The sequence below is a fragment of the Pogona vitticeps genome, chromosome 5 (assembly GCF_051106095.1).
Source record: "Pogona vitticeps strain Pit_001003342236 chromosome 5, PviZW2.1, whole genome shotgun sequence".
NCBI lineage: Eukaryota > Metazoa > Chordata > Lepidosauria > Squamata > Agamidae > Pogona > Pogona vitticeps.
In genome coordinates, this window is record NC_135787.1 from 54,721,304 (window position 1) to 54,742,218 (window position 20,915).

At 40.4% G+C, this 20,915-nt stretch overlaps 1 protein-coding gene across 4 annotated transcripts in view; it reads left to right on the plus strand.

Annotated features, from left to right (window-relative positions):
* Positions 1 to 20,915, plus strand: part of GALNTL6 (polypeptide N-acetylgalactosaminyltransferase like 6) — a 640,150-nt gene that overhangs the window by 501,512 nt on the left and 117,723 nt on the right. For all 4 annotated transcript variants that reach the window (XM_020803448.3, XM_073001453.2, XM_020803463.3 and 1 more), the window contains one exon: positions 19,656 to 19,841. In XM_020803448.3, coding sequence (XP_020659107.3) covers positions 19,656 to 19,841 — 186 coding nt within the window. The remainder of the gene's footprint in view (positions 1 to 19,655; positions 19,842 to 20,915) is intronic.

Genomic DNA, 20,915 nt, shown 5'->3' on the forward strand with positions numbered 1-20,915 from the left:
TGGGTTGGAAAAGTGGGGGGCTTATACACGGGGGCATCTTATACACAGAAAAATATTTTCACAATGTTTTTATTACAACCAGCCAGTAGAGGGAGACAGAGACTATGCTACATATTCTTGATGTTGAAGCGTACACAGCATAATCTCTGGCTCTTCTAATGGCCAGTTCAGGTAATACATGGTGAACATTTGTATTTCTGGATTATTACTTTTTTTTACCATGCTATGTATAGCGTTTTCTATTATTTGCAGTTTTCAGCATCTGCAGGGGGCTTGGAACCAAACCCCCACAGATATGAGGGTCTACTGTACAGTATTCTATTACACATGTCTACTCAAAAGTAAGTTCATTTGTTGTTAATGGGGCCAACTTTGCGACCAGTGAATATGCTTCAATAATTAGCCATTCAACAACTTATGCCTGAGTTGATTCAACAAGAAGTAGTTTTATTCTTTATTTATTAAACATATGCCCCATCCTTCTGCCAACAAATGACACTCAAGACAGCCAGACGCTAAGCAAGAAGAAAATGTTTATAAGTGTTGTATATGGAAAAATGGGACCATATAACTAGCAATTGCTTATTTATATCCAAGTATGTGCATCTAAATATAGAAGATGCCCATCAAATCAATAATGTAGTTGTGCCTGGGCATGTTGCCCCTTTTAACATTGACTGCAGTGTTTAAGCAACCATTCATATATTTTTGAAGGAAATTCATACATATGTGCACTGTTCAGTATTATGTGAAATGTGTGTGCACGCGTGATAGAGAGAGCACATGTGGAGTAAAACATTCTCATCTAATTAATGAGTCAGTCCTTCAAATCCATGTTTGGATGACATACAGCAAGCTTTCCAAATCAGAAGTGAATTTTAAAACATTTATTTTATTTACATTTTCCGCTTTTCCAGAGGCTGAACTCACTCTATGTGGTTGCCGGGGGAGGGCAGAACATTGGGCCTCCAACTGTCTAAAATGGCTCACTCTGACTGACAGGGTCAATGGCGAATAGGATGAAAATTCACTGTTGCTTTTCGGGCTGTGCAGGGCATGTTATTCAGGGGCAAAGCACCTTCTTTGCATACAGAAGTCACCAGTTGCAGTCCTCAGCATCTCTAGTTATGGCTGGGGGAAAATCCTGTCCAAATCTCCAAGAGGTGTTGCTACTGTGTATATAACACAATACTGGGTTAAATCAGAGTGTATTGATGTTGTGGAGCAGTACTTCTGTAATGTAGTACAGTCAAAATTCCAATCGCTTCTGTCTTGGAATAATCAAAGCTCATCTTAATTAGCCTTAGATGGTTTCCAGAAATGTTTAAGTAATGTAACTGGCTTCGAGGCAAAATTTCATTGCCACTGTACATACTATTGACTTCTTGATATTGTTGAAGTGAAAAAAAGGGGAGTGTTTGAGGACAAAGTGCACTGAGACGTTACTATGTAGTCAAGCTATCAGGCAATGTTTGGTGTAAACATTTTTTGAGGTAACCTGGTGGCATGGGAGACTCTTGGGGGGGGGGCTGCAAAAATGCCTCTTGACCTGCAAGTCAAGAGTGGGCAAAGTGGGACACATAACCCCTTCCCATGTATTTTGGAAAGAAAGTGGAAAGGGTGCTTTGCTCTGAGAGAACAGAAATTGTGCTCTGCATTCTGAGAAGATCTTGATATCATTTGAAAGGACTGCATGCCTCCTTATGTTATCCTTAGTGTAACTGAAGGATATTTAGGTTGAATTTTAGAAGCTGACTGCTTTATTGTTTATGAAACAAAAATCCAATATAATGCTTAAAATGGGTCACAGTGAAGAGAGTAAGAGAGAGATTATGTGTAGATATGTGTTTGTTTTGTGTAGACATGTGACCTATGTGTAGATATACCGTATTTTTTGCTCCATAAGACACACCTCTCCTTAAGATGCACCAAATTTTTAGGAGAAGAAAACAGGGAAAAATTAATCTGTTTTCTTCTCCTAAAAATTTGGTGAGCCTCATGGAGAGGTCCATCTTATGGAATACACCCTAGCCCACTCTGGCCCCGTGGGGTGGGGAGTGGGGGAGCATCCAAAGTGTCCTAGGGTGTGTTCCAGGACCCTTTGGAGGCTCACCCTGCCCCCCATGGGGCCAGAGGGGGCGAAATTGCCACCTTCAGGGACTCTTCTGAGGCTTCCCAAGCCTCAAAAGAGTCCCAGAAGGTGGCGATTTCGCCCGCACTGGGCCTGTGGGGGGTGGGGGAGCATCGTAAGGGTCCATAAGGCTCACTCGGACCCTTGCGACGCTCCCCCCACCCCCACGGGGCAGTGGGTGCAAAATCGCCACCTTCGCTCCATAAGATTCACAGACTCCCCACACACACTTTTTTTTGGGGGGGGAAGTGCATCTTATGGAGCAAAAAATACAGTATTTACTATGTGAGTATGCTGGTCATGTGAAAGAGACCCATATCTTTTCTTCAAAATCGTTGTCATGGCTGTTTGCAGCACTTCCAGCTCACAGTACTTGGTTTGCTAGGATTACAGGCTGATGCTGAAACCTCCTGCTAGTCCTTCGGAATGCCAAGGATTTAATCATTCACGAGGTGTGGCTGAGCTAATGGAGCAGCAGTCCCCTGTGGCTCGTGTTAATGATATAGAGGCCTGAGAGCTACAATATGCATTTTCAGGTCAAAGAACTGAGATTTGTGGGTGAGATAGGGAACAACTGTGTATAAATGTTGCAGATGAACATTGCCTTCCGAGTGTTGGACAGCAGTTGTACACATTATGTGTGTGTACTGGAACAAATAAGCTAAAACAGTGGGTGGGTGATACAGTTGGCCTGCTTTTTTGCAGCCCTTTCTCTCACTGATTGACAAGTTTAAACATTGTGTTATAGAGAGTGGGAAGTAAGTGCGGCTGACTCTCTCAGAGGCTTGATTAGGTTACTGATAATATTTAGAGCAAGTGAATTGTCCATCAAGTATAAGAGATGGGACAAGTGTGTACTGTAAGGCCTCCTCAGACTGGTGTGCAGACATGCACTGCCCATTCCCATGAGATCTCTCTATCTAGTGTCAGGAGTGGTAGACAGGGCTATCATTCATACTACACTGGCCAGCCCCTGCAGGGTTTTATTTTGTTTCTGTAGGGGACAAAGCATTCAGTTACAAGAAAAATAAGCAAAGGCTTTATGGTCCCAGCAAAGCCTTCTTCCATTTGTCTAGGCAGGGACCATGTTTGTGTCTGTATGTGCATGCATGCATGTGCATAATGCATGCACGCATGTGCGCACGTGCATGCATGCACGCGTGTGTGTGTGCATGTCTGTGCGTGCACACACACACACATGCACACACACACACGCACGCACGCGCACACACACACACACACAGAGTTCCAAATATCACCTTATTCATGAAGTTCAGCAGAAGTATTTGCAAACTGAGCCTTTCCTTACCTGTGTGGTTCCACCTTTGGGCGGCTTGTGGACTGGGATGGGGGAAGGTACTTCACCCCAAAATTTCAGGAGGGCAACCTGCTCCAATCATGAGGCATCACCCATCCCATCTCTTCATCTGCATCATCCAGAGGTTTCCAAAGTTGGAAACACAGATTTACTTCGATTACAACACCCAGTTGTCTGAAAATTTTGCCTGCGTCAGTTAAAGCTTCTGGGAATTACAGGCTAGAATCCAATCTCTAGGAACCACTGACATAGTTGTGCTTGGATTATAACACATGCAGCAGATTGCATATTTTATACATGCAATAGACTGAGACGAGAATGAGAGTTCAGTGGTGGTAGAATGGACCATATCATTCTTAAAATGAAGTGGGAGATTATCTTAATGCTTCCACTTGTAATAACCTTCCTTGTCCTCAGAAGAAAATGAGCATAATAAGAACATTATTTCTCATTCATATGCCAAAATTATATATGTATTTATCTTACATAGAGCTGGATTTAAAAATGACATTGCCTGTCTGTCACCTGAAATACAGACGTCTGCTTCATTACTTCTGGATTCTCAGTCCACATGATTCTGCTGCATGTGTCAAGCAGGCCTCGATCATGCTAACTGTTGGAAATTGCTCTTCCCGTACTACAGAAACACAAAGGTGATTCTGTTGCAAAGACAAATCACTTTTTTAGCATTCTGTCCTATTGCAACCTAAAATTTCTATACATCAGCAAATTGAGATTATTTGTCCTTTCATTAGGCAGTTGGGGTTAGAGAATTAACCACATGAGGGCTACAATTTCAGAAATGACTTTTGAAGCATTAATCAGAGCTGAACACTGTATACCAAAGGATAAATGCACCTGGTTTTGTGCCCATGCTAATAACATCTGAAGTAGTACTCAGATCAAATAATGATTAGTAAGAATATCCCTACTGGTCATATCATTTTTATACTGACATTCCCATTGGCTAAAGAACCAGCATATTAAAACATGTTTGTGTTGGAATGCACCCATGTTGGGGCATGCTACCGCATGTGCTTAAATGTGACTCAGCTCCTCCCTACGTTGCTTTGAGTCAAATGAGTCTGCTCTGTTTCTGACGTAATACTGGATTTTAGCCAATGCATCGTTACCAGAGATGAAAAATGTTCATGTATTGGACTACAGCTCCCAGAATTCCACAGACACCATGACTCGTAGCCATGCTGTTATTCCAAAGAAAAGAGAGATTTCCTATCTGTTGTCATTAGGGCAGGGTTTTTGTAACTGTACAATTTTTATAGTAACCTAATAACTCTGTCCATTTCTCTGTGGTGCTGATATAACATTTCAGGATGACAGTGATGTTTGGACAGTATGCCACTACGAGAATGTCCTCCTGTTCTTTGATTTCTGAACGGTGCTAACTCTCTTCTGATATTGTAATATTGAGCATCACTGTCATAGCACAGAAACTTGAAAAATATCACTGAAAGAACGTTTCTGTGCTTTAATATTGGAGGGATATAACGTATGTTGTAGCATATTTAACCAACTTTTAAATAATTACTCAATAATATAGTAGGCTTTGCACTCTGAAGAACAGGATGAAAATAGTAATGTTGCCTCAGCAACTTATCATACTTTCCTGTGCTGCACAATTATTTTTTAATCAGCCTAAAATCTATGCTCTTTGGATCTGTTTCCTGAGGCATAAGATCAGTAAACCTAATGCAAAGTTGCAATCAAATCATGATGGGCAGCAGTCTGATTATGGCACAGAAATGTGTTACCTGTGCCAATGACCTGTTATAAGCAAAAGAGGCAGAGGAAAGAAGAGGACGCCTGACGTATAACAAGGCATAATGTCCAGAAAAGACATCTAGAGAGAAGGAATGCTTTCTTGCTCCTACTCACTGATTCACACCTTTGCCAGAGCTTGGAAAAGTTACTTTTTTGAACTACAACTTTCCCTATTCCCCACCATCCTGGCAAGGGAGTTCTGTCAGTTTAAAACAATACGTTTTCCACACTCTGGTCTTTTTTATATAGAAGTGTTGGTACTGTGCAGGAAAGTATCACAACATCACGCCTTGTCAGTGATGACCTAGCAAAATCCTGTAATCAGGAATGTTTTGTCTCTTTCCTTTGCCAATCACCCTGTACACCAAACTGCACCACTGGACAACCCCCAGTGAAAGATATTCTGCTAGCACTTCCTGTTGTTAAATATTTTTATGCTATTTCTAAAGAAGTACAGAGTGACCCATTGGTATGGATAAGGATAATACAACAATTAGGACAAAACAAAAAGGGGAAGTTCCAAGTGTGACTATTTATTAGGTGCTGATTATGCCTATGAAACCTCAGCTTCCCAGCGGAATCACAGTTTTTATTAAACTCCCACATTGCTCCTTTTGGAGTAGTCAAAATATTAATTTGTGGTTTCATCCTAGATCAGGTGGTGTTAATCTTTGTTTGGCAGCTGCTGAAATTCTGCACAAACAGTGGCCAAAATCCTCTTGCTTAGCATATTAAATCACACTAGAGCAGACCCTTTAAATTAATGGGGATTTAGTGAGTCAACTCCTCCATAAATTAAATTGATTCAAACAAGCCTACTCTTACTTTAGCAGTTGCAGTTAACGTAGGCCCATTTGAATAAATGAAGTTTACAAAGGAGTTGGCTCACCAAGTTCCCATTGATTCAATTGGCCTACTCTGGTACAATTTACTGTGTTAAGCAACTCGATTTTGGCCACTGTTACTGATTTTCTCTGAAAGGGAGCAGACACAATGATGATGTGATCTACTGTTAACAAGCCAATAAAGAATGCTTCTGTGGCGTTCAGCTCTGCTCTCACCTGTCCGTCACTGCTCAGCCAATGAGAGGACGGAGGGTGGTGCAGAAGTGGGAGGAGCTGGGTTATATAAGGTGTGTGAGAGGAGTTTTGAGAGATCAGTTTGAGAAATGAGTGATTAGAGAGATTGATAGTGAGTGAGGAAGAGCCTGTCAGTGGGGGAAAAGTCTGTGAGAGCTAGTGTCTGAGAAACAGTGATTGATTAATTGATGTTATACCTGTGATTCACCCTTTTATTTTGCGTAATTAATAAACACTTTATTTGTTTTTAAAAGAAACACTTGTCCTTTTGATTTTAAGGATAGGTTGGTGGAAGCAAGTTTTGGTGAAAGGTAGTGAGCACTCTTATAGGCCTGGATGAGTAAGGGCTTGAGAGTGGCCCGCTACAGCTTCTATATTAACTGTGGATAAATTTCCATTTATGGCTGTCCATGTAAGAATGCCTGTTAACCACCAATCTAAGAGAGACTGAAATCTACAATCCAGCGGCCATTTGTCCTCTGTCCTTCCCCATTTTATGATTAATTCCCAGTGCTCTTAACTTCTGAACAGGGTGTCTTTTGTCATATGGACTGGTGAAAAGGAAGCTAATAAAATGTGAACTAGAGATGGGGTTATTCGTATACAAATACGAATACAGTACAGTATTTGCAGGTGCAGATAAGAACAGCGTAGCCCCCTGGGGCCAGACCGACCATGTTATCTGCACCTGTGCAGGGATATTCATATACAAATATGAAAACCCCCATCTGTATGTGAAACTAATTAAAAGAGGTGTTTCAGCCTTGTACATCTGCAGTCTTCAAAATGCTTTTGGTGAAAATTTTAAAAGACTACCATAGGTAATGAAGCCAGCTAAAGGCTGATCAGGTCATTTAGCTTAATGTGGTTTCTAGACAGCTGTTTCATATTGATGAGGTCTCACCTATTTTGGAACAGCTGACATGATCAGTTGTTCCGAACTAGAGGTGAGATCTCCTGGGGGAGACAAATGGGACTATCACCATCACAGGTGGACCCACCACCCAGAACTGGTCAGTCCACTTACCATTTGTGGCACAACATGTGCAGCTGTCATAGTTGACACCGTGTCAATTGTGGAAGTGGCCCGGCCAGCACTCTCCCACCTCCCTGAGTTGCTGACCACTCTGATGAGGAGTTGGGATGATGAGTCTCCCCACTCAGCTGCTGAGTAGTCAGCAGTGCAGGGAGGTGGGGAAGCACAGGCTGGGCCACTTCCATGATTGGGACAGCACAAATGACAGCAGCCCTGCGCCCCATCCTGTGAGGAATAAGTGGACCAGCTGGTTCTGGTGGGCGGGTCCAAAGGTTCTAGCCAACAGTAGCGGTGATGTTGATATTTGTCTCCACTATCCCATCTCTATTCCAAACACAAATGTTCTCCCAGTATCACTGAAAGACCATTTCCGGACTTTGATGAATGTTGTTCCTTTTCTATATTTCTCATCTTAAAGAGATTAGATATGTTTTTGTGAATAACATAAATGTCAGCTGTACCAGTGTATTCTCAAGTACTGTTTCAGTTCCTTAATAACATACACAGGATTTTGAACCAAATTTATGGAAACTGTATGCGTATGTCCTAATTCTAAAAGCTTTCCTTTGATTCCCCCCCCCCCCAATAGTGCATTGACATGTTGCAATTCAAGTGAATATCCATACAGCTAAAGCTTTTCATTGCCATTTCCAAAGAGAGTCATAGAGAATTCTTAGAATCATTTTAGAAGGGTACTTTTCCTAACATATATTTAATAATAGTAATAATACTTAACTCCTACTGTGTTGCTTGCATCAAAATCCAGTGTAAAGGCATTATTTACAATGAGAACAATTCTTTCATTCTTCTTGTGAATCTCAGTACAGAAAATACATTAAAGATAGCCCATTGTTAGAAGAGGGAATTCTTTCTCTGCTCTAAGTGTCTGATAGTGTATGCTTCTTACATACACAGACTGCAAACCATCCAGCACCCACAACGTGCATTTTCACACACAAACTACCACCACCATCAACATAATCAACAGTAACACCAGTAATACAGTTGTGCCTGGACAACATTGTACAGGATAAGTGCCCATGGAAGTAGTTCTCCAGAGCAGTATGGCTCTCCTAGGGTGGTAGTGCAGAGTAGCTTTCTGGCACCAACACAACCAACAATAATACAAGTCAGCATCCTTTTCCCTGTGGCAACATGGGCACAACATTGTGCAGCAATACCAGGCCATTTCCTTGTGTTTTGAATCATGGATACACAAGCACAATATCTCACACTCATAAACCATAGGGTTTTTTTTTTAATTTGGTTTTTTGAAGAAGAAGAAGAAGAAGAAGAAGAATTGGATTTTTTTCTTTGTTTAAATTAGAAAACAGGTTTAGCTGATAAATGGTATTGGATCCTCCCCACCCCACTCATTTTCCAGTGTACCTTTTCTTGTGTTGAATGTGTAAATGTTTTGCTATTATTTAGAACGGGGTCCTAAGACATTAATAAACTATACATGATCGGTACATTTAAGTTTCTTTTTCTGTGAAGCAAATTTGTTAGTTGTTATTTCTTAAATTTTAGGCATGCAAATTAGAGATATGCACACAGGAGGCTTGTGTCAGTTTGTACACACAGCACCAGAAGTGCTATGCATTCCCTTCCTCCACCTCTCCGGCTGCGTCCTCCGCTCAACAGCCAGCATGCACTCCTCTCCTCCACTTTGGCTGTTCAGCCAGTCTCCAGCAGGAGCAGGAGCTTCCCTGCCCTGCCTCCTTGGCTGATCAATCAGGCAAGGAGGCAAGACAGGCAGACCTGTGCTCCTGCCGGGGGCTGATCAGACAGCTGAACAGGAGGAGGAGAGGAGAGTGCTCTGACTGGTGAGTGGGTCATTGGCCAGGGAGGCAAGAAAAGAGAACATGCAGCACCTGTGGTGCCGGGTGTATAAACCAGCACAAACCCTTGAATGAAGCATCATGCCCATCTGTAATGCAAACTGCAGTAGCATAGACTCTGAAAGGAATTCTTTTAAAAAATTAATGTTCCTAGCTCCCTCCTGATAACAGGAAGCCAAAAGATTCAATCCCTTGCTTTTCATAGTGCCAAAGACTGTAAATTGAATACATTCTTTAACAATCTTGATTAATCTGCATTTCTCTTCCATAGCAATAAAAAATGCATTCTGCAGATGCATGCACAACCTCTTTATTAAAAAAGGTCGTCAATAATTACAAATTGCCTCTGGACAGTGTTGCTTTTAAAAACCAGGTTATAATTATTGACCCATTTAAAGAAACCCAGTCGTTCCCCATAAGCGAGGGGCATCCTTTTTTAAAAAAAGGAACTGTAGCATATTATTGAACTTCCATGCTAGCAGAACTGTAAATCAAGTCCCCAGGTAGACCATTGCCTGATGAAACAACATACTATGTTGTTCCAAGGCTCTCTGGCTTTGTAAAGAGAGGGAGATATTGGATTTGATGGAGCATATGAAATAGGGTCTTCCTGACTTTGTTGTTTTCATAATACTCTGCAGAGCGTTGCTACTTCCCAGGGAAGCTGTGAAGTTTCCACCGCAGGTTTATTCCAAAATAAGCAGTTTTGAAAACTAAAAAGCTGCACTTTCAAAGCAAACCGAAATAGAAAAGTTGCCTTGCGTAGCCTCCAGCTGCCCCAAATATGCTGAGGCTTTTCAAAGCCAATTGCACAACAGTACTCCTGTGTGAAGAATTTTGCCCAAAGTAAAACTCATCCAAGTGTACAGCCTTAACTTAAATGAACACACTGACTGGATATAGTTTTATGTTGTTGCACATCCTTGGGGTTGAGGTGGGGGACAAGTATCTTTTGACATCAGGTAATATGTAGATCTATTATCAGTTGGAGATGACTGGGGTAAAGCAATTACAACGTAACTAATGTTTTCCCTTACTCCATGGCAACTTTAGCAGGTACCTTTATTTTAATGTCCCCAATTTGTGTTATCCATGTATGTATTTACCTGATTGCCTAATACCGTTTTAGAAATTTTCCTCCTTTTGTGGAGAAGGTTTTTATACCTTGTTCTAAAGGGAATGGTGGCCAGCATGAAAACCCAGAAAGCCTTGGTTATTAAAACAGTTTGGATCAAGGCCTTGCATCACCCCAAAACTTTCTGAAATGTGCAGTCTGAGATATGCCAAATTGTACAAGGAACATTTGCTCGTGTTTTCCACACAGAGGTGGAAGTTGATAAGTAGAGGTGTATATCAGGACACAAGATTTGATGTGGGACCTGCCTGAAAACTTCAGAAAATGGTCTGATTTGTCGTATACTGGTTCAGAGAGTGGCTTGGATCCAATAGTGTTGGTTTGAGAAATCTGGAAGTCCAGGCTTCCCATGAACTAACAACTGAAATCAAATAATAGTTATAGGTCTACATCTGTTTGTCAGAAATTAGTAAAATTTGCAAGAATAGTAGTAAGGGATCATGCCTACTATTCAAAGCATCTTTCAAGGTTTTTTTTTTAAACTTTCAAATTCTTTCTTTCTTAGCTTATTAAAAGAAGTCTTCAGGCATAGTTTTCTCTTTAGAAGCAAAACTGCAGTCAGTTTCAGGTAAATAGATCCATAAGCTTTTGTACAATAGCAGCATTTGCTTTGGGAATAAAATAATTGTGTCCTGTCAAGTCAATTCTGACATTGAGAGTCTTTTTTCAGAGTTTTCTAGGTAGACAGTACTCAGAAGTGGTTTACCATCTCTTTTTTCTGGGGGCATCTTTGGACTGTGCAGTTTGCCAAGGCATCACACACTGGCTGTTATGGGATGCATAGTGGGGAATGGAACTCTCAACCTCTGGCTCTGCAACCAGAAACCTAACTCACTGAGCAATCCGGCCAGCTTTGCACTGGAAGAGTATCCTTAAAATGGTTTGTTTATCCTTTTAGGTTGCTTGAGGATTATTGTTCTGAAGATGACAGATAACATAGAGATTGGCATATATGATCACTGGGATCAAACCACAGTGTATGACTTTGCTTAAGCCACTTAAAGATATTAAGAAATGGAAAGTTTCCTTGCTCTTCCCCTACAGACAGAAAGGCAGAGGAAGTTTTCCATTTCTTTTTCATCGTTGCTAGTGCATCAATGATGCTTAGAATTGACTTTTTTGTCCCCGAGTAAGAGGAAAGCAAATATAGAATGCTCATTTTCATTAGGAGACTCTAAATGGTGTAATGCTGTTCAATTTTGAAGTTTGAGACTTTGAAAGTTTTAATCCCATTTGCACTGCCATGGTTATGTGAATTTTGATTCTCCTTGGTAGTTGTGAGGAAAACAAAGCAATGAAACAAACAATCTGTGGAGAATGACCTGCTGCTGAGTGTTTCTTTGATCCAAACCAGCATAAAGTAATTAACTGATGGCACAGAAGCCCAGGTGTCTTATTAAAGGATTCTGTTCCAAGTGAACTTGGTTTAACAACTAAAATGTATTTGTAAGTTATGCCTATGTGTAAAACTAAACTTCAGCCTGGCCCCTATTCATTTTAGGCATCACAGAACATAGAAAGACAAAAATGATAACAGAAGAACAAACTTTGTTAAGTGTATCAGCTAGCAAAGCTACAATAAAGTGCAGCTAAAATAAACAAAGGTTCAAACCTCATAAATTACTTCCTACTAGATCAGATTGCCCATGTCCAAAGATCTACTGGAAATGTATTTTTCTGTGTCATAACTATGGTGGAGGCGTAGATGGTGGAGACTTTCTTAGTTGGCTGTGTGTAAATCAAATAATTCTTTGTGCGAGATGACTAGGTTGACAGACCCTTTGATAGCACTTGCCTTTCATTCTTCATATTTGACTCTCATCTTTATAGCAGTTCAGTGAAGGAGATGTTTCTTTGAAAGATTTATGGCTGGACAAGAATTTGAACCTTGTAGGTCTCCATGGCATTCTGGGATTGGAAATGGGTGGCCCTCCATATATTACTAGGCTGCAACTTCAGTCACCCCCAGCCAGCCTGTCCAAGGATGGGAGGAAATGGTCCTCATCACACAACAATATCAGGCAAGGGCAGATACAGTACAATGCAGAAATGTCAAAAATTATTTTTAAAGGTACAGTGCAGCAGAGATAATGACTTTTTAAAATCTTAGCAAAAAGGCTAGCTAAATAAAATTAAACTAACACAAACACCTTGGACTCCCTCAACATCAGCCATGAGGACTTTGGAGATGACTACAAACTACAGAAATATCTATTCACCAGGTACAACTATCGAGTTGACTAATTTGGCTATAATTGGCTCCTTTTCAACCTGGTGAATACATGGAATTGTAAACCCAACCTTCTAATAGAGGTTGCTCTGTTTCTGAATTGTTTCTACACATACACACACATACAACCCCCAGCCAAGAAGAAACTTCATGTTTCATGAGAAAGCAATGGGATGGTGTGTAAGGGCAGGCGCAGAATAATTAGCCATTTTATTTTATTTTATTAAGCTTGGGATGGAAAATTCCAACCATGGTTACAAGAAAGGAGGCTTGAGGCCATGCCTTCCAGCTAACTTTGCAACCTGAGTCTGGATTAATCTCATACAAGCATACTTATCACGGACATCTGCCATGAATTTTTGGGAGAATTTTTCTGCACTATCCATAAAGGGTGATGCACAGCCTAAGGAAGTGGGATTTTACCCACAAAGGCTCACAATTTGTGTAAAAAAATTGTGGTTCAATAAAGATTTCAGCTAACTTGCATTAGATTGAATTATGTGATGGCAAAGCTACATTTTACTGTAGGGTAAAGGCAGTAGTATTGTAAGTAAGTAAATAAATAAATAAATAAGTTTGGATAGTCCTGCTCAATGAAATGTCTGCTGGGTTTTTGAAGGAGATTAAGAGAATGTCCAAGATATTGCCAGAAATTCTGTTTTGACAGTGGTGTGTGACAGATGGTATTTTGTTCTCTCTTCAGCAACCTGGTATCATTCTCCCCATTTAAAACATTGCATTCTATCTATCTCTTTCTTTCTCTCTCCGTCAAAATTTGTGCCAGTCATTAAGAGTGGAGGGAACTTCAAGACTGTACATTTGTGTGCTTTTGGATTTTAAGGGGTTACATAAATGGTATGGGGGAGGAGAGGAGAGGGCAATTCTCCATAAAGCCAGGAGTAGTTTGAGAAATGTATTATGAGGAGAGAAAAATGGAAGTGTGTCACAGAGGGTTTCAGGCAAAGCAAAGGAATGTCAGTATAATGACAGGTTGCAAAATCTGAGTGACTTTTCACAATGCCATAAATATGTAAAGCTTGACTTAGTTGACATGTTATTGTCAAGAACAATTTGAAATTGTTACCATTAATTATGTCATTTGGGTGCCATTTAGCCATTGGCGTTAGAATAATCAAGTAATCTATGTATGACATTTACCAGCTAGTCATACTTATCACAGAAAATGTTTTCTTTTTTCATAGGTTCTAAAATTGTTTAGTCAGTCTTATGGGCAGAGATAGCGTAGAATTCCTAGGGAAAAAGTTATTGTATGAGCTAGTATAATATTATTGTACAAGCCAATATAATGAATAGGTCAGCTTGATAGAAAACCAAGAGAGGATAAATTATGAGGTAGCTTATGATGTACAATTTTTCTCAGGTAAAGGCACTCAAGGGAACAAATAGAGATCTTAGTTGTTAACATTTTCTTATTGTGTATTCTTGCTTATTACCATATACTAGCCCTAAGGGGAAATTTTATGACCTGCTGGTTGTATAATCTCTGGAGCAATTTTTTGACATTACATTTGAATGGAAATGTCAAAATTTCAGCATTATTTTTAAAGCGTCAGGATGTGTCCCCTGTCACATTTTCTTACCTATGTTTTCTTTGTTTGCTCTCTCTGAAATAATTGCCATTTTTACCACTTTTAATCTTTTTTTTATTCTCAGGGTTGTTTTTAAAAAAATAACTTGGGATAGGGTATGGGATACAGAAGGTAAAGGGAAATGTAAGGGGTAAAAAGGGGGGAGGAGAAACACAAAATATACTGACATCCAGTTTATTCATATTGCAAAATTCAAACTTTCGGCTTTTCTACTATTCTCTGTCTTCCAGATTTTAGTTCACGTTTACATCCTAGTTTTGATCTATGTTATTCAATCACTATCTGGTGACTCTAACCATTTATAAAATAAATCCCATCGTACAGTACTTGCATTTGCATGCTTTCGAACCGTTAGGTTGGCGGGAGCTGGGACAAGCAACAGGAGCTCACTCTGTTGCGTGGATTCGATCTTACGACTGCTGGTCTTCTGACCCTGCAGCACAGGCTTCTGCAGTTTAGCCCGCAGCGCCATTATGTCCATGTCAAAGTGCCATGCAAATGTATATGTACATGCATTTGGAAAATCTGTATGTCTTCTCTTTTCATACAGAAGAAAAACAAAGGACAAAAACCAGCCAAAGCTGAGTACTTTAAGAGGCCTAAAAGGCAGACTAAAGATAGAGTGGTACCTCGCTAGATGATGACCTCGCAAAACGACGAATCCGCATGACGATGGGGTTTTGCGATCGCTATAGTGATTCGCAAAACAGTGAACCAATAGGCGATTTTCTCTCGATGATGATTTGGTCCGTGCTTCGTGGACCGTTTTTCCGCAAGATGATGATTTTTACAGCTGATTGGCAGCTTCGCAAAATGGCTTCCCTATGGGCGATCTTCACAAAATGACGACGGTTTTTCCCCATTGGAACGCATTAAACGGGTTTCAATGCATTCCAATGGGGAAAAGGTTTTCACAAGACGATGATTTTGCTAAACAGCGATTTCAATGTGACAGATTATTGTTGTCATGTGGGACACCACTGTATTTAACTACTCCATATTCAGGTGGGTTTCAGGCAGCTGTTGAATGTAGCGAGTCTAGCTAACAAGACAGATATAACATTAATAACATCAGGGAAACTGGAAGCAAATTGCAAGGTGTCCTCTACACAGATCTGAGTGCATCCAAATGTTCAAGTATTGTCAGTACTTGTGTGTAAACCTTTTATATTTGTTATACACTTCATTTACATCTATGAACTTCATGCTTTTCATTCAGACCTTGCAAGCCAAGAAATGAGGCATCAGTCCTGGCTAGACCTCCACAGCCGAGAAGTCACAGAGCCAAATGTAGTCCGCTGTGCACTAAACTCTTGGTATATGCAGGAAATGTTTTCCCTGCACATTCAGGGTGCAGAAGAATGTCAGTGTCTTATATAAGTGGGTTGCAAAAAGTCTGGAACAGTTTTCAAATACCCCTAGAAGGCTGGCGTCTTGCATTTAGTTTGATACGTCCGCAATGAGGTTAAAATTATGCCTGCTGTCCTGGATCTTCATCTGTTAGAACAGCCCAGAGCTGAACAAAGTGTGGCCCGGTTGCCACATACACCTCATTCAGATCCTCTTTAACCCCCACCCCACCCCCATTCAAGAAATTTAAAAAAATACAAATAAACATATGTTAAATGTTAAGAGGTGAATGTCTCCCGTTTCCCCTGTCAAGATGTCTGTACCTTGAGGCTTTACACTGACAGACATTCAACACACAATAGTTTAATTTCTTCAAGGCACACAGCTGTTAAATGGGCACAGTCTGCCTGTCAGGGGTGAAAATGTGGCAGCTCTAAGAAATGAGCAAGAGGGTTGGTAGGCTTGATATAATTGTGTTCTTGGTGGTTGAATGAAGCATTTTCAGCAGCATAATTACCAGGCGAGGGACACAGCCTCCTTACTCTTCTCTCCGTAAACTCTTGCCTGCTTTAAATGAAGATAAACAGGACCACACACAAAAATTACAGTGGAGAATTTGTTTATAGACTATCAGTAGAAGGGCCATAATGCTGCCCTTTATCATTGCTTGTCATGCTACTGACAACCTATAAAACTCCTCCTTCTGCATAACTCTTTATTTGTCAGTTTCCGTGCCACCTCATACCATGGCAGATGCCTGGCATGTATCATCCATATGATTTATTACCTTGTTTAATAAACAATGTGAGGGGGGGAGGAGATTTTTTTAAAAAAATTAAAATTAAGAACAGCACTTTTAGTGGCCAGCGCTCTGACTCGGCCTGTATAAGAGAAGCATCATTTATTGCTCACACAAAAAAATTAAATATTGGCTGATATTTTTTTCCTCGTGCTCTCCAGTCTGTCCCTGGAAATGAAATTTATGCAATATCCTGGCATATAAATGAACCTTTCCTAGCTGAACATTATATTGTCATGGCAAGCTTTCCTGAATGGATTCCACTGATAATAAATGGCCTGAATGTGTTTTTTTTCTTGAAGATTTAATGGCCATTTCATTTCACTTGGCTTTCTCAATTCCACATAACAATATAATTTCTCTAGAAAATTTGCCCAGGCATCACATTTCCCCCTCTTGATGTGGAAGGTGTAGGTTTATTGGAACGCTAATATTTGCCAGCTTAAATGGTAACTCATGATATTATTTCCCATAATAAGCTTAGGACTGTAGGGCTGGAAGGGACCCTGGGGATCATCAAGACCAGCCCCTGTTAAGGAGGCACAGTGGGGACTCCAACTCTCAGCGTCTAGCTCTGCAGCTAGATAGCTAGATTATAATGGTTTAGGTTTAGGACATTTTCGTGCAAGTACTTAATGTGATGGACAAAATGGCTGAATGCTATTTCCCTCTGTCCAAAACAACTTGACAATCGTAAATTTATGAGGTGTGTGTTGAGCAGAGAAACTTCAGGATTTATAACCACAACAACAATAACAAACCAAATCACTACATTAATTTACAGTTTTCAGGGCCATATGAGGGAGGGGCTGGCCTAAAATACTTTTCTGATGGTAAGGAGAGAGGAAGATGGTACCTCCCTCCACCAAGTCAAGGTACATAATGCTCAATACTCATCAAGCTATTTTGGCACCTAAAACAGAAAATCCATAGAGTGCCTCTTCGCTTCCCTGGCAGTAACATTTAGGAATCCTAACATATTATACTGTTCATTCAGTGTATAGTTTTGAGAACTTGTCCTTTTCCCAAACAGTTTATATTGGAAGAGCTGTGAACGTGTACAGATCGGTAAAGTGTACACAATGTATATAGATGATACGCATAGATTGCTCCCGTCCATCATCACATCTGTCAGTCTCCTGTACATGGAGGATGATTAACCTTAAAAGGGATACCCTCTTGTATGCATGGGAGCTCTGTGTGTGAATTAGAACCCTGATTTTCTTGAATTCTAATTCATGCGGAGAGCTCCAACAAAAAGAGAAACCTCAACTCATCATCCTGCCTTGAGTGCTTTGTTTTTGTTTACTAAATTGGAGCTGTTAAGTTGGGCCAATGAGGATTGAGTCCATGGTATGGGAAGACTGAAGGTTTGGATCTGCACCACCCAAGCCTTCTACAATGGTGCCCTGCTAGACGATTACCTCACAAAATGTTGAATTTGCATGACAATGAGTTTTTTTTCCGATTGCTATAGCGCTTTGCAAAACAGTGTTTCCTATGGGCGATTTTCGCTATACGATGTTTCGGTCTGTGCTTTGCAAGACTTTTTTTATGACCGATTTTCACAAGACTTTCTTTAAGAACCAATTGAAGACATGGATGTTCCGGCAGGCCTTCCCACCAGACAATCCCTGATGTTCCTCTTTTTCCCCTCTCCTCTGGTTTTCTATCTTTGTAAGGTTTTTATTATCTATTCTGTTTTATATATGTTTATGTTTATTATCTGTTGACTGTTAGCCACCTAGAGTAGTCCTGAGTTGACTAGATAGGCAGGATATAAAATAAATAAATAAATAAATAAAATAAAGACGACGATTTTGACAGATAGGTCTGTGCCTCGCAAAACGGGTGTTTTCGGGTCCAGTGCTTCGCAAGACAGCGATTTTAACAGCTGATCGGCGCTTCACAAAATGGTTTCTCTATGGGCGATTTTCACAAAATGACGATGATTTGTCCCCATTGGAAGACATTAAACGGATTTCAATGCATTCCAATGGGAAATCGCATTTCGCAAGATGATGTTTTCACAAGACAGCGATTTCAGTGGAATGAATTAACATTGTCTTGCGGGGCATCACTGTATTTAGTAAATAATAGTCAAGCATACAAAGGTTAGCATGTGAGTTCCTTTAGTTTTCCCAAACACAGGCTACACTAATTTAATTCTGTGAGTGTAATTAATGTAGTAAAAAGTCATGGAAAGGTCTGAACAGCGGTCAGACTATGGAAGATGAATAGAGGAAGCTTAATTCTTTTTCACTCTGCCATGATCCTGACACAAAACTATGCCTTGAAACTCTTACTTGCATTTCATGGGAAGCTACCTTGGCAATCTCTTTGAAATAGCAGCTTCAAGGAGGTGATTTTTGATGGATCACTGCCAAGGCAAGGAAGAATTAAACTTGCTCTTCCCAATCTTCCATCATCTTGGGGTTGCTATTTACATGACCCCTCGCCTCCCCAAAAGTCATATAAATTACATTCTTACAATTAACATCCCAACTATTTTGATCCTTAGTGACTGGGAACACATGAGGTCTGCTTTTCAGAATATTCAAGGAAGGAAGCGACAAGATAGGGCAAAGTGTTTCATCAGAGGCAAAATAGTATTTTTCTGCATATAGAAGTACTCAATAGAGTTGTTTTAGGATATAGCAGTTCTGCAGGCAGTGATACAATCATGTTCTTTACGGTGAATCTCAACAGAGCAAAAATGCTCTCAAAGGTGTTCTCTCTGGATGCAAGCACACACGGATCAAAGAGGACAAATCACAGTTTTCTTTTATTAGCAAAGCCTTAGCAGCTGCTCATTCGCTGCAAGATAGTGTCCAATTGCTGAGGTTGTTCAAAAGTGGATTCTCTCTTGCCCCTTCCCATCAAAGCCCTTCAGTTATGCTGACTTCAAGTTCATGGTGATTTTTTAAAAAGAAAAACAATTTCCATCCATCTTCATTAATAGGACTAGGAAGACCACTTGGAAAGGGCATCGTTTACAAAACCATATGCCAGGATGTTCTTCTGGCCTTCGGCAGCAGGCAACTGGAGGGTAGCTGAACCTCCTGATGTGATTTTGGCTGTGATTATATAGTGTATGGAAGTTTGCCAACTGATAACATGCTGTGAAACAGTCTAAAATGTCAGTGGCTTCCTCTGTGCATTCAAACAACATTTGCAATTTATGAAGCATCTCAGGAATGGGTTGGCAAATAATGAGGAATTCAGAGCAAAGGAGGCCCTGCCGAATGCTATATTAATGATACATAAGTGATGTGAAATCTTGTCCATTCTATGGTATGTCCTTCGCCCCTTATGTTTCCATGTTCTCTTCTGTGTCTTTGCAGAACACTTGAAAGAGAAGCTGGAAGAATACATGGCTCATTTTGTAAAAGTGAGAATTGTGCGCACGAAGAAGCGAGAGGGCCTTATTCGCACCAGGTTACTTGGAGCCTCAATAGCTAAAGGAGAAGTCTTGACCTTCCTGGACTCCCATTGTGAAGTCAATGTGAACTGGCTGCCTCCTTTGCTCAGTAAGTGACACTGAACTTTATAATAATAGAATTTTCAGGATATTTTAATACTCAATGTGCTGTTGTGAATCCATTTATTGTGCCTCTCCAATGTCAGAAGAGTTCAAATGACACTGTAAATCAGAGATTTATAGAATTATTGACTACAAGGTCTTCTATCCAAATGATAGTTCCAACTAGAGAAAAACTGGCTGAAATCCTTTTCTTCTTTGCATAAGGTACAGTTATGCCAATGTAAGCATACTGGGCATTACAACCAGGCAGTCCAATTGTGCAATTAATTTGTTTAGTTGACTGTGTGGCTCCTGTTTCACATGTGGCACAGCACAGAGGCAGAAATGCTTTGTGAATAGCTCTTCTGCCCTGCCACACTTTCCTCTAACATTGCTGCAGCTTCAGGTTCCGCGTGCAGAGCTGTGCAACAGGATTTTAGCCACTGCCTCCATTTCTAAATAAGGCAGCCACTATGACAATTGCATTGATTCAGTGGATCTGCCCTTCTTGGAGCTTTAAGTTGCATTCATACTTAGGAACATACTGGTTCATATACTTCAGTCTGTCCCACTAGCAAGAGGAGCAGTTAAGCAATTGTTCATTGTGTCATTAGAAGATTGATGTTTTCCTTTATCTGGATTATTTCACTCCCAACAATTCAAGTTTGTTTTTGCTTTCTCCACTACATTTCTACAGTGTATTGGGAGAGAATCAAGCCAGAAATGGAAATGGGTGTCTGGCTAGTCCTACTACAAGCTTGTGAACATATGCAAGCATACTGTTCATGCACAGTAACTAGGCATCCTAAAGCCTCATAGCTTACCAAAAAAAAAAAAAAAAAAAAAAAGGATTGTCACACAGAGCATCATTGCAGGAAGGAACTCATTGGGACTTAACACCTGGGTAAACATAGTTAGGACTGGACTTTTAATCATGATGCTGTAATAGGTCTTAAACCAACATTCAGGAGGTGGAAAGTGTTTGGACATGCTTGGTCCATTACTAGGCAATTTCTGGAGTGAGTTGTTTATATCATTAAGAGGGACAGAAAAAATATAAAGATTTCCAAGTTTGATTGAA